Source organism: Haplochromis burtoni, unplaced genomic scaffold (genome assembly GCF_018398535.1).
Source record: "Haplochromis burtoni strain Fernald_Lab_line unplaced genomic scaffold, NCSU_Asbu1 Contig_184, whole genome shotgun sequence".
NCBI classification, from domain to species: Eukaryota; Metazoa; Chordata; class Actinopteri; order Cichliformes; family Cichlidae; genus Haplochromis; species Haplochromis burtoni.
In genome coordinates, this window is record NW_024582545.1 from 837,034 (window position 1) to 851,471 (window position 14,438).

At 40.8% G+C, this 14,438-nt stretch overlaps 1 protein-coding gene across 2 annotated transcripts in view; it reads right to left on the reverse strand.

Annotated features, from left to right (window-relative positions):
• Positions 1 to 563: 563 nt before the first annotated feature.
• Positions 564 to 14,438, reverse strand: part of igf1 (insulin-like growth factor 1) — a 21,276-nt gene continuing 7,401 nt past the window's right edge. The window contains exons 1-4 of one of the 2 annotated variants that reach the window (XM_014337450.2): positions 13,230 to 14,342; positions 3,268 to 3,515; positions 3,076 to 3,108; positions 564 to 1,614 (exon numbers count right to left, since the gene is read on the reverse strand). In XM_014337450.2, coding sequence (XP_014192936.1) covers positions 1,555 to 1,614; positions 3,076 to 3,108; positions 3,268 to 3,515; positions 13,230 to 13,416 — 528 coding nt within the window. In that variant the 5' untranslated portion in view covers positions 13,417 to 14,342 and the 3' untranslated portion in view covers positions 564 to 1,554. Of the gene's footprint in view, positions 1,615 to 3,075; positions 3,109 to 3,267; positions 3,516 to 13,229; positions 14,343 to 14,438 lie in introns of those variants that run through there. The other variant, XM_014337449.2, reaches the window with a different exon arrangement.

Consider the following 14,438-nt stretch of genomic DNA (forward strand, 5'->3'; position numbering starts at 1 on the left):
GCAATTATTATTTTTTCTTATCGTTTTTTTTTTTTTTTTTTGTTTTTTTTTTTTTTTTTTTTTTTTTTTGGAGGCTTAAACAAACAGCCGTTTTTGTTAGTCCTCATGCAAGGACTTCTCAGAACTGGCTTTTCATCAAAGTTGGTGTATGTCTGCATGACCTTTGCTTGTAGTTGCATAACTCTAATTTACCTTGTGAGTGCTTTTGTATGTGTATTTGTATTCTGATATGCGAACATCACATCACCAGAAAGATTTGTCCTTGTGGTTTTGCCAACGTTCACCAAATATGCGTGTTTCTTGGGTGCACTCTGCAATGAATGCAGTGGAGGTTTATTCTACTCTTGCCATCAGATAAAGTTGCAAAATTCTCAGCCTTCCTAAGCTAATAAAATATCCAGGTCAAGATCAATCACTTAAATTCATACGTGTGAAGGCTCTGCTTTTTTTTTTAGAGCACTTGCTTTGACTAAACTTTCATAACATCGTGTTTACCCTTGAACACGGGTTGTGAGTGGAAACCTGTGTTCAAGGTTAAACACAGGTTTCCACTCAAACGGAAATGTTGACTGAACTGTTGTCAAAAATCAAATTTGGCTGGGGTGTTGACACGTGAAAGGATGCAGACGACAAACATTTTGCCTGATTGTCATTATTTGACTTTTTCCGCTTCAGTTTGCCAAATGCACTTTGACTTCACCGAAGGACACGCTTCTGAGGGCCAAACGAGAACTCAGTTTTAGCTTCTGGTTAATTTGTTTTTCTGTTTTGGAAAATGTGAAAAATCCCAGTCTTGTTTTTGTAGTACCTTCTGTACTACCTACTTTCTTTAAAATCCCCTCTAATAGTGCTTGAGCTCTTTTTATAATGTTTGGATTGTAGACTCAGTCCTCAGGTTTTGAACACTTCCTGGGGCTTAAGAGAGATTTGGACTGATCTCAAACCTTCCAGCGACTCCTCGTAGTAAGGTTTAGACTTAGGCTCAAGTTAAAATACCTACAACAATGTTCAAACTCTGATGAACCACCTGGTCTTTGTCCTTAAAGCAAACCTTTTTTATTTATTTTTTTACATAATAAAAATATCCACAGTAATGGATGGTGCATAAAAACAAACTCTGAAGGTAATATATCAGCTTTGAACTGGGGTACTAACTGTTAAATGTGACCGAGCCACAGTCATGCTGCTCTCTGATTGGCTGAGGCCCAGATACGTTCCCATCTTTCCTGGAGCCTGGGGAGGCTGCAGCTCCCACATGGAGGTATAATAAGCTCTTGTTCGTGTCTTAGCAGCTAAACTAGTCTGTTACATTGCATTAACAAAGAATTCCTCCCAGTATGGAATGGTGCAGTGTATAAAATAATCACAACTTTCCACATCAGACCCTTACACACCACCTAGCTCTCTGTTTTCAATCATTTTGAAGAGCTTTTCAGGTCATTATTAGCATCTTCTTTCTTTTGTTTTACAGTGAACCATTCCACAGGGGTACCAGGTAAGGCCACTCCCTTCTCTCCTCCCAAGTTGCTGGGCATTTGTCCATTTGCTCCTTCCCTACATTCTGTAATTCCTGCCCCCCGAACTTCCTCGACTTGAGTTTTTCTGGTGGACTTCCTGCAACAAAAAAGAAACACATTTTTTTTAATTTTTTTTTTAGATGTACAGCAGAGATATAGAAGACAAATTTTTCATTTTTTATTTCTGGTAACTTCAAATAGGAATCAATTTTAGTACCTAACTTCCAAATCCCAAAAAGTTGATTTCATTCATCTGTACATTACACTTTCAGTGGTAGAAAGGTTTTGTTAATGATCCAAGTGTCCTTTTCAGTCCACAATGAACCGAATCAACGTTCTGGTATGATGGAACATGCATCAAAACATTCCAACATCCAAATGTTGGTCTAAAAGTGTCTAAGGTCAGTCATATGCCATAAGGATTCTTACACTGGTTAGGGTAACACTAGAGCAGATGGGGTATCCTGGTCTTGTATTCAAGCAACTGACAGTAAGGGGAAATCAGGGGAAAATTGCCTTGGACTGTGCTCTGGAAGAGTCCAGAATCTAGTAATAGTAAAAGCCCTTAAAATTACCTGACCTGACTGCTGATCACTTTCTTCACTCTCAGTGTTTAAATAACTTCTTCTTCCACTAACATCTGCACATCCTAGCCTCTAAACAGGGTTTTTATGTGCCTGAGCCATGCAAGACCTAAGTAAGGGAAAGTACATAAGTACATAGGGAAGTACATAAGTAGTTCTGCCTGTACTTATTACAGTACTTATTCTAGTAGATTCTAGGAGTAGTTATCTACTTAGTTCTTAACTCCTTACCTCCCTGCCAAGGAGGTCTGCATATTTTAAATCAACGATATGTTCTTTATATAATTGATTTTTGGACTCTAAATGAATTCAAACAAATGCAGCTCACTGAATTTTTCTTCAACATCCTTCCCTCTACAATGCTTGATTTTACACTCTGCCTCTTCTGAGTGTGGTTATTCTGATCAGATGTGGGCACTCGGATTTCAAATGCATTCAGTCAGAAAACATGCTATATTCGGACAGAGTATGATCTCAACCTTCGAACAGATCTAAAATTGTTCACCACCAACTGCCAGTGATGTACGAACAGCTGCAAACATAAAATCACTAAACGTGATATGTGTGCTTTGGCTCCTTCCCTTGCATGTTGTATTGTAAGCTATCTGAATTTTAGGACATAATGTACAGTAGCAGAGTGGAGATTGTGCCTGGGGAGTGCCACTGCAGGTCTACCACAAAAACCACTTAGTTTCTTCTTCCGATTCTAATGGTGTTCTTTTTTTGAGAAAAGAGTAAAAAGCACATGGTTGAATTTTAAAATGCTCACACTATGACACCGAATCCATATTTAGAAATTACACGTTCTTTAGTTGCCCCCTGATGTTCTAGAACTAGGATTTATATAAAGTTTTCATTTCTTGTAAAAAGATTGCCCTGCTTTTGAAACTCTTACGTCATTGGCGAGATTGCGTGTTTGATAAAGCTTAGATGACAAAAGGACAATGAAACATGAGATCATTTTGCATGCATACCTTGAAGGATGAACTATGTCCAGGTGAAGGTCTCTGTGGAAGAAAAAATAGGTCACTTTAGTTTCTGCTAATTAAGCTATATTACCTTAATTAATCAGGATATTATGCACATATGTTCTGAGTATGTAACAAAATGTAAATTCAATCCAATCAACAATTTTTAAAATTTATCTGTTTTGATGCTTTGCTCACCTTCTTGTTTTTTGTCTTGTCTGGCTGAGGCGCTGTCCTACGCTCTGTCCCCTTGTTCGCTCTGCTACTAACCTTGGGTGTTCTTGGCATGTCTGTGTGCCGCTGTGAACGCACAGAGCGAGAAATCTTGGGAGTCTTGACAGGTGCACAGTACATCTCAAGGCGCTGCAGCTCACAGCTTTGGAAGCAGCACTCATCCACGATGCCACGTGACCGCCTTGCACTGGGGCCATAGCCTGTTGGTTTATCTGTTTGAGAAGAACGGCAGCAGGTTTTAGACAATGGAGAGACAGAACCAGTTCCATTGCTTAGTTCTAATTTTCTACCCAACAAAATTGGTGGCTAGTGCGCTGAAATAAAGGACTCATTGATCCAAACTTTACTACTTCAGAAAGAAATCTGCACTTGTTTACACGAGCTGGTATAAAAAGGCTAGGTAGCAATATTTTGGCTCTTGACTGGACTTGAAGAAAAACCATAGATTTGTTTAATGATTTCATATGACTGGATATATTCTAAAAGTATATTTATATAAAAAGTCAGCCAGAGACAACATTTTAAATCGGTTAACAAAACTATTGCTAGCTTAATTTGCTATCATCCTATAGGAAAAAAAAATCTGTTAATGGTAAATGTCCGTTCAGCCAGTAAAATCAGTGTTGTCTGCATTTGTTTACCTGCTTCTAAATTAAGGGAACTTTGATTTGAAATTTAGTCCATAATTTAAGTGGTAAATTTGTCCTCATGCTTATGGCCAGTACAGGTTTAGCTGAACCAGCCAAACTCAACAACAAAAATATTGATGTTAGCTAGGAAGCAAAAAGGAACAATGTTGTTTCATGATTTCCATGCTTTCTACATATAATTGCATATATTTTTTAATTTGTACAAATATAAAGCATAGGCCAGAAAAGACACTTTACATGTGTACAGCTGACAAAACATTTTTATATTAGCCAACAAAATCCGTGCCTTTGTCTATTTTTTCCCAAAATACCCATTGATTTAAAGTTTACTACGCATTTTCAGTTGAAATTGTCACTTTTGAGTCTTTAAATTATGACATTATTATTTTCCCTTTCCTATGCTTCTTATTTTTTTAATAGAATTAATCAAAGACATTCTGGCGATGGCTGGACGCCGACGCCACGCTCGTAATAAAGCTGTGATAACAGCCGTACGGTCTCAGTGACACTGATTTCTTACATGTAAAATTTACAACATATCACATTGCACACTGTGGACTCATTTTGGCAGCTGCATCAATGTAAAAAAAAAAAAAAAATTTAAAAAGGAGGGAAAGGGGTGGGGGAAGGGGGGCAGTCACCCAAATGGTGAGAATATCCTGCTCAGCCATTTTGGCCCAGGTGTCTTTTACATAGTCCAGCGAGGCCAAGCCACAAGTCCCCTGGGCCCGATCCACCTGCAGAAACATCCAGGCAGGCTTTTAGGACCACACCACCATTGGCTATGTCCCACTGTTCATTCACATTTTTATTTGGCAGAAGCACCCTGGAGGCTCGTTCAAATAACACAGATTTTGAGGATGGAGACATGATGCATGCTCACTGCATGAAGTAAAGAAGCAAAGCCAGCTAGCAAAGGTGTTTTGGGTATTTTGCTTTTTGGGGGAGGTTTTTGAGTCCAAATAATACATCTCAGGGCGTGACAGATTTTTGACTCAATGATCACATTTAGTTACAGTGACGCCAGTACTCACTTCCTCTTTTAACTCCCTAACCCCCCAGAACCCACCCTCTTTGGTGGCTTTTAGAAAAACCCAGACTTCCCATTTACAATTCCCTGCTCACCTTGAACAATATAGTCCTGATGGGCTTTTCCCTGTTACCAAATGAAATAATAATAATTTAATATGGCATTTACAAGGAGGAAATGCCTTTCCCTCTCAGAGTTAATAGCTCTTGGCTCAGAAGACTGCCAGTGCTGACAAAGTGCATTAACTTCTGCTCTCTGTCTGCCTTGTCCTGACAACGTTATTTTGAACAGAGAGCAGCTTTCATTCAGAAACAGAAGCATCTTTCTCCTCAGACCCCCAGACACAAAGCAGAGTGGAGGCTAACAGAGGTGTGAATGAAGAGGAGGAGATGGGGGGTGATAGGGAGGCTTTCATGTTGCTCATCAGGTAGCTGGATGCTAAAAATACCTTGTGCACCTGCATTATTTAGGAAACAGAAGAACTGGATTTACCCAGATCTCAGACTTCTAAACTAGATGTGTGCAAACTAGAAAACTGAAATATTTAAATGGCTGAAAAAAAATCTTGATTTGGATATTTAAACTATTTATTATATACAGTTCAAACGATTGTATTCATTTTGTTTTTCTAAGAAATTCTTTCAGTGCTTGTCCCACTGAGTAACAGTTGGCTGTTCTATTAACACCTGACGTGAAGACATTTAAAATGAGAAAATTGCGACACTGAGCCCTGGCTGGTGATTATATAATGGTTTCTGAAAGCCAAAAGAGGGGCTGTGCTTCAATGCCTGGCCTGTTTTTCAATCCCCCCACCCCCACCCCCCCCAATAAAGCCTTACAAATTAACATCCGCTATTATTCTGAAAATAGTTTGCCACCCTGCTGCACAAACAGCTGGAAGGGACAGGGTAATCAGCTGGTGCCGGTTGTAACATGTAGGATAATCAGCTCAGGCAGGTTAGGGGAAAACACGCATATAATAATCAGGTCTAAAAGCTTTGGATAACTGCTGTAATCCCCCATCAACAAAGAATTGTTTTCTGTGACTGTTAAATAAGGGTAAATAAAGAAGATGCAAAAAAGGTTTTGCCGATTTTGCAAAAGTCAGTCTGAAGGAAAACTTAAAGAAAGAACGTTTCTTTTGATTATTAAATACCAACTGTCTTTAGGAAGGACCTTTAACGACTTACTTCTTTGCAGATGATGCCAGCCTGTACAAATATTTCTAACCAGAGCAGCACATACCGTACTTGGTGGTGAATTCGAGAAAATAAAGAGAAAAAAGCCAGAGGTTTATTTAGGAGGGCCTGATACACTGGATAGCCATGCATGTCGCACAACCGGTGAGTCAAGGAACCACAACTTACACACACATCTCTGAGAAACCCTGGACATTGAAAAAGCTATTCTTTTCAGAAGTTTTATGAACATTTTGATGTGTTCTGAGGTATTTTCCTTTGTCCATAAGTGTGTTAACTTTGGAATAAGTTCTACCGGTTGTAAACTGAAAACAACCACAGTCTTTGTCCACTACGAATTAGCCACTTAGACATTTACAGAACCTTCTTTTAAGTGCTTTTTAAAGGCCAAATCATAACTTTTGTCTCATTGTATCACTGATATGCACATTAGCACTCAACCCAAAATCTGAAGTCGTGTGGACTAGCACCACTGCAGTCACACCAATTAAAAGTCAACTGAAAGCTTGTTTCACACGCCATGTGTAGTTTAGTGATGTCTTGCACAACCTTGATCTTGTTCTTGTTTTGAATTTGCACACACTGTTTTCTCTTTTTGACTTTTTCCTGTTGTTCAGCCAAACACAGCAAACTAAGCAGCTCTTCTTCCTCCATCAGGAGGTCCACACGATTTCTAGTGAGCATGTGTGGAACGCGTCTGCGTAGACTTGACCCCGGTTAAATATGTATAGAAGCACTGTTTGAAGTTTAAGTCTACAGTTGGCTGCACAAAAACCACAAATTGGTCTTTGGGGTGGAGTACTTCTTCACCTTGGATGTCACTCTGACAGCATCCTTCTTAACAGAAGCTATGCTATAGTTTTGACTAGCCACAATCTATGTTAGTTTTTCGTAAAGTCTTTCATCTGATGTCACCGCACGGTTCCCTGAAACATCTTTGGTTTGGTATTTGACAGGCTCAGCATGCATAGTGCTCATTCCTCCAAGGAACAGCACCGGAGAGAGATGGCTCGATTTCCCCATTCCAGAGTGGCACAGAAAGCATCTGAGTTTTACAGCTTGGTCATGGTCAATAAAAAGCAGTGGATTCTTGGAGCCAGTGCACTGCTCCTCCTGCGAAGTGTCAGGGAGTTTACGGCTGGGCAGGGACTAGAAAAGCTGCTTTAAGTACTAGAAACTATCCCTTTATCATTGGTACCATGTTTTACGGCTTGTGAGAATTTGAACCTTATCCAAATGCATTATGAATATTTAAAGATGGATTTTTCAGGGTATTTGTTCTTGAAAAAGTTTTGCAACAACTTTTGGAATTTACAAATGTAATGTAATTTTTTCTCATGATCGGTAGTTGGGAGACAAGTTAAGTTATCATTACATGGTTAGTGGTCATGTGTCTGCAAAGCCTCGACACTGGAAGTCTTTATCACCAGTTGGTGGCCATTAAAAAAGATTGCAGGGGAAAGAACTTTGCCTGGAAGCTGCATCCATCTTTTAGATTGTCTGCGGTTAATGCCTGTGTTTGATTATGTATTTCTTCTGCTTATCGTGGAGATAAATGTCATTATTTATTATAGCCTTGAGTATTTGAATAGTTATCGAATTTAGGAAGGCTACATTTCTGCATTACAGACAAATGTAATGTGATCACTGCTGTGCATGAGTCTTTGGTTACACCTAACAAGCGAAACCAAGCCATTTTATGAGATCTATAAAGACAAAAGAATGCCATGAAGAAGATATCTATAAATCTTACTAATGTTCCCCTGTTTTCTTTGTAGAAGGCCTGCATAATGTGAATGAATGAAAAGGTTAAGTATTTTTTAGTGTCCTCAAATCCCTCGAGTCTCAACTTCACCTAATGTACAGATTTAAATCTGGACGACGCCTGCCTGTCCTTTTCATGAGAAGCCTCTTTGTTCCAGTATTTCGCAGCGGGGGTCAGAGATGTTTAGTTTCAGGTCTTCATGGGAAATCGACACCTTTTCATAGCGATGGAGAAGACACAGGAGGGCTTTCTTCGGGCCTTGGTGCCTTCCGCTGTGTGCCCAGGTCCAGTGCAAAACTATGGCGGGAGGGGATGGTGGAGGGTGTCCTGATCATCCTGTAATCCACATAATCCCCTGCTGCTGAGGGACCAGGCCTCGCCATGCGTGAGTCTAAGTGCGTGCATGTGACGTGCTGTTTACACATTCTCCCTCTTTCTCCAGCTCAAGTGGCTCTGAATAAAACTGGCAGGGACAGACACTGAAAAGGAAGTCATATCTCATCCTCCACTCTCCTTTCCACCTTCAACTCACCTGAGCACACTGCATTTTATATTTGGTTGCCTTCTTATTGGGTATTTGTGTAGCGACGATGAGCTTTTGGCTGAAAAAAGGATGGATTATTTCATCTTCTTTGCAGACACTATGCAGAAGTCTTACAGAGTAAGATTAAATATCTCGTGCTCACTCTAAAACAGCTGAATATTTCAGCATGAACTAAAAGTGACTTAGAGCGCGGAGCTACTTAGCACTCACACTTCAGCCAAAAAACGTCCCATAACAGATCTGATTCATGGAATGAACATCCCAGTGAAATCACCCCGCAGTCCTGCCTGCTAAAGCATTACAAAGACAACTAAGGATTTTTTTAGGTCGGGCTAATAATTGGAAAAACTGACTGCAGGTTTTTTTTTCTCTGTTTCATTGACCGCAGTTTGTTTAATTACCCTTTAAAAAAATGAATTTCCACCAACTAATGTTTTCTGTCAGGGTAGGAAATCTGCAGTTGTGAAATACAAGTGTGCTTCACTTTACTGGTGGCATGGCAAAAAGCACTGTGAGCACATAAAGCCCGCTGTTGTTGCAACACTGTCTCTGCACACATTATCAATCAGAGGGCTGCCAAGTTCAACACGGCCAGACTGGAGGGGAAGAGTTCAGGGAAAGGATCACGCTTCCTTTGGCCAAGCCGTTACTCTGCCGCGTCCTATGGACGACAGAGCCCAAATGGATTCTCCAGATATTTTACTGACTAGAAGCAAAGGAAAAGGGATGACAGCAAGAATATGAGAGAGCGAGAGAAACCGAGGACGACAGCGAGAAGCATATTTTCCAAGGCACAGCACCCTGCTGCTCAAACCTCGTCATCTTTTTCAGAGAATGGATGGAGTGTTCATGAAATACGCCTCTTTTTAACAGGAAAAAGTAGCATTGATAGATGGATGCTGTGTAGTCCACTGACAGCTCAGTGTAAGGTAATGTGGGAAAGACAAATACGTTCCACCAACCACCACAAAAAGGTCTGTTCCTGTTTAAGAAGTATATTCTACATGAGGATTCATGAGTTGCATTGGCTTCTGTTCAACACTTTCCCATTTAATAAACTGCAGTTAAACTCCGGTATCAGTATCCAACCCTTTGTCACATTCCCACATCACCCGGCTCTGAACACTCTCATACCTTGTCAAAATCCTAAACATATCAAAAACGTTTAAGCTACAGCTGCAGACAGGTCACGGGACCATTTCAAAATCGGAGAAATGAAATGTTCAGAGTTGGGTTTTTTAAAAAAAAAAAAGACTGCTAAGGAAAAAAAGATGCCAAAGTTCAAACCTGTTTACTCAGAATCCAAGGCCTGCACTTATTAAAATGTTATGTTTGATCATTTAAAGAAGAAGACGCTGAAGCCGAGAGAATCCAAAGACCAAAAAGTCTTAACAGGCAGAATACTGGCAATCGGACTGGCTGTCAAGACCACTTCACAGCATGTGGGTATTTCCAGGAGCATCTGGACGAACACGGCTCGCAGCTTTGCAGTAGCTTGGTGGCTCTCCAAAAAACTTTCTGGCAAATGCCATACAGAGGCCCTGACGCAGAGAATGATGTGGACTGGTCCTGGAAAAGCTGCAAGGAGCAGGATTCGGGGAGAGGAGCAGCAAGGTGCATGCTGACACTGCTATCTGTAAAGAAATCTATTTACATTCAGAAGACCGAATTCCAAAGAATTAAAATGATTTAATTTGTAGAATCTCTTAGCATAACAGCCAGAAACATGGTTTAGGTTATGCAACTCAGACCCTTTGTTAAGGTTAGAGAAGGGGTAAGAGAGAGATTTTACAGTGATGTGTGAATTGTATTGTGCCTATTTAATTTCCAATCTCTCCGAAACAAAGTCATACATAAACAAGCTGGTAGAAAGCAGGAAATTGATCTGAGAGTAGCTTCTGGCTTTTAAAAGAGAAGCCAACATGGAAGTGCTTTAAACCTGCATTTTTTTCCAGGCCACTAGAGGGTGATAGCTGTAGTTTGAAAAAGACTTCTGGTCCTATAGAAGTCTTTGGGAAAATTACCTTCTGACTTGAGTTCTGTAAACACTTTTCTGCATAATGCACTTTGTATGCAGTGTCAGACGTTTTTCATGACAGGTGTAGCTAGTCCCATCAAAGCACAGTTTGGATGATTCTCAGTGCCAAACGAGAACAGTTGATAGCTGAGCTGATGAACTTGTACAAATCCAGTTGACCAACTCTTATATTTAAGCTGCATGAAGAGTCTATTATATTCTGATACAGCGACAGATAGCTGAAGAGACACCATGGCCAAGCAATGGTTCTTGTTATGTCTCTGTAGTCCGACTGAAGGGCGCAAGTGTAGTTGGTGCAGGGTAATGTAAAATCTTTGTGTTCGTGTAAATTACCAGGCACACAGACGCCTCCTCAGAGCCTCATACTCGCATCACATGACACAAATGGACTCGAGCCTAAAGCATATCCCATCTATTAGTCTGTCCCCAGTTGCTATACACATCTATATACATCTGCACGCCACTTTAGAACCCACTTCCATCCATGGCACACCTTTCCATGTATATTGAAAGGTGGAAAGGTCCCAGAACAGAGCCATGCCACCACATGCAGAGATCTGCAGATGGAAATAACCCTTCAACAATAAGAACCTTTAGAGGGTTGGCTGTAGCTCAGGAAGAGCAGGTCACCTACTGATCGGAAGGTTGGTGGTTCGGTCCCTGGCTCCTCTAGTTTGCATGCCAAGTGTCCTTGGGCAAGATACTAACCCCAAGTTGCTCTCCAATGCATCCATCGGAGTATGCATGTGTGTGAATGTAGTTAGAAAGCACTATGAATAGAGAAGGTTCTTGTGGAATGGGTGTGATTGGGTGAATGTGGCATGTTGTATAGAGCCTTTTGAGTACTCCGAAAGAGTAGAAAAGCGCTATATAAGAATCAATCAGTCCACTTGTATACGTTATGTTATGTTCTTACTAACTGCAGTGCTAACCATGACCTAGTGTGTTGCCGTAATTTTTTCACAAATACTTTAGATTAGTAGAAGTAGCTCTGTGGTCCAAACCTATAATTGCAACTTTGTTCATCACATGAACTGAAGATGAGGTATTTCCTGGTTTGAGGTTGTGGGCCCTGCAGTACCCTTAAAAGCTGGCCCACACGTTGTGGAATCACAGCACCACAGTACTTGGTTTAGGTCAGTTAAGGATTTAAACCCAGCTGTTAAGCATTGTTTCAACACCAGAGTGTATAGACAATATTTGTATTGAAGTCCCTTAAACCTGCATTTTTTTTCTTCTAATGGCCAGCAGGGGGCGACTCCTCTGGTGCAAAAATGGGAAAAGTCGGACTACGTAGAATTCTATTAGGAGATGACCAGATCATCTCCTGCGATCTGTGATTTCAGTAAACACTTTGCTGATTATTGGTTTTTAGCTAATGCAACATGATGATTACGTAGTAAATTATGGTCAAATAGGACCATAAAGCAGGGTAGGTTTTATCATAGGGTGAAGTCTATGCTGCTTGCATTTAGACTGAGCTTGTGAATGCCATCCATTCTCTTCTGCTTATCCAATTCATTTCAATCAGCTATATTTTAGTGATAATTAGGAAAAAAATAATGGGTTATCAAGCCAAACTAAGTTATTGAACGCAGTAAAGTTATCTGCTAAACCTGAGCATGGCTTTATACCACTACTGCCCACTTCTTCTGGCCTCTAATTGTCCTACACGATAGAAAAGGTATATTTTCAAACTATTCAAACTATTCAGGTTCAAGCGAAGGTGAAAGAAATCAATTACTGGAAAAGAGAAGAACTGCAAATGCATTATAGATGCTGCTGATCTCCAAGAGAAATCTTATATCTTCTTCTTCTGTTTTTCGAACTGGCAGCTGACAAAGTCTACCACATGTGGAAAATCTTTCATAACTTTGGGACCAAACCAAACCATTTAAAATGGATTGTTATGACAAAACTGCACAGGAGTCAGAGGGAGAACTAATAATTTTATGAATAAGAAATGACTGTTGGTGGAGATGTGATGCTCGTTAAGGACATTTGCTGAAACTGGCTTAATTGATGGATGCCAGCCAGAGAAAAGTGAATAATAAGCTTCTAACCTTCAGCTCTGTGGGAGCCAACTATACTGTTAATGTACAGTCGTGCTGCTCGTCTCTGACAGACAAAGCAGGATACATGTCCTGAGAAACTCTGGCTGCCGGTGGAACATTGCACCTAACCTTCATAGCTCCATATATCCTGTGCTGCTCTGGGCTAGGTTGTACCCTTAATGGAAAAATTGGAGATTTAAATCCTGGTTTCTTGGTCGAGGGTTTTCTTTGGGTGGCTCTCCCTTCTCTGGTGGAAAAAAGAAAAAACTTCACTGCAACATTTACTTTCTACCCCTCCTTTTTCTTGGAGATAGCCAAATTCCACTTAAAGCCCTTTCCCTCTGGTCACAGCTGCGATTTGCCACCAATAAGAGTTACTTATCATTATTCCATATTTCATCTAACTTTTCTCATTCAGAATTTGACCTCGGTGATGAGAGTAGCATTAAAACAAATGTACAGGGAATTTAAATATAAGATGTAAGAGTGGATGAGGAATGAATGAAGTAAAAAAAAAAAAAACATTAAGGGAAAGCCAAGACGAGATGTCAAACTGGCTGTTCTTTTATTTATGAGCTCGCAGGAGGTGGAGAGCTCTGGGACATATACAGCCAACCTTTATGAATAAATAAAAAGGTGCACTTACTGAAATAAAAGCCTCGCTCTCCACAGACAAACTGCAGCGTGTCGACCAGCTCCGCCCCGCACAGGGTCTCAGGGCCCGCCCCTGTTGCCGTCGGAGTCAGGGTGAGGACGCACAGCAGTAGTGAGAGGGTGTGGCTACAGGAGATACAGCACATCGCACTCTGCGCACAGGGAGAGAGCAAGAACATTTTCACAGCATCATCGGAAAAAGAGTTTCTTTTAACCACAACTCAAAGCTTCATGCACTCTTCTCCATTTAGCGCATCTGCTGTGACAGTTTGTTGCACAGTGTCTTGCTCAAAGGCACGTCAGTAAGTGGCAGTATTACACTTGCACTGTCAAACACAGGGTTGAAAAAAAAAAAAGGCAGCCAGCTTAAAGTTGGGCATCCAGGATGTTCCATCTGCTAAAAAGGGGAAAGAAACAGATGGTAACTTTACAGGAGTTTGGAGATGTGGAGGAAAATGTATTAAATCCAGACTCGCACTCGGTGCCAGAGTCAGTCAAACAGGAGGCTGAGCAGCTCTGATGCTCCGGAGCGCCTGTGCGTAACCGAGCGGAGCGCGTCCAAATTGAAAACACACTATACCCCCCTCCTCTCCTTCTCGTCCATCCGCCCGGCTTCTGTGTAGTGGGTCTTAGCAAGTTAACAACAATCTGCATTAATCACATTAATTAAATGCAGGCTATCTATCATTAACAACCAGTTTAACATTTAAAATGTGCCAAAGCCTAGCTGTCAGCGCATTATTAGGCGCAAAAGTGCTTCGACACTCAGAAAGGAGAATAAATGAGCTGCCAAGAGATCTTTCCGATCCAAAATGTGAGATGGAAAAAGGCTCTCCCGCCAAAGCCCGCGGAGGAAGCTGACTGGGCCAAATGTACATAATAAAGAGAATAAACACGGAACGTTATCCATCTACATCACAACCGCAAAGTCCCGACGCCCGCAAGTGTTTCTTGATAATCTCTCCTCTCTCCCGCTCTCTGTCTTTCAACCCCGCAGAGGCATCAGGTTAGATATTTACCACGTAAATTATGCAGACTCAGCAGTAATTACTTTGAAAGTTGCACAGCTGCATTAGGGCTTTCTGGTGGAAAAAAGCGCCGGGCGCACGGAAAATGTCCAAATTCATACCTGCGCTGAAAGTCATGCACGATCCATGTCAATGATTTTTTGATTGCAAAAAAAAAAAAAAAAAAAAAAAAA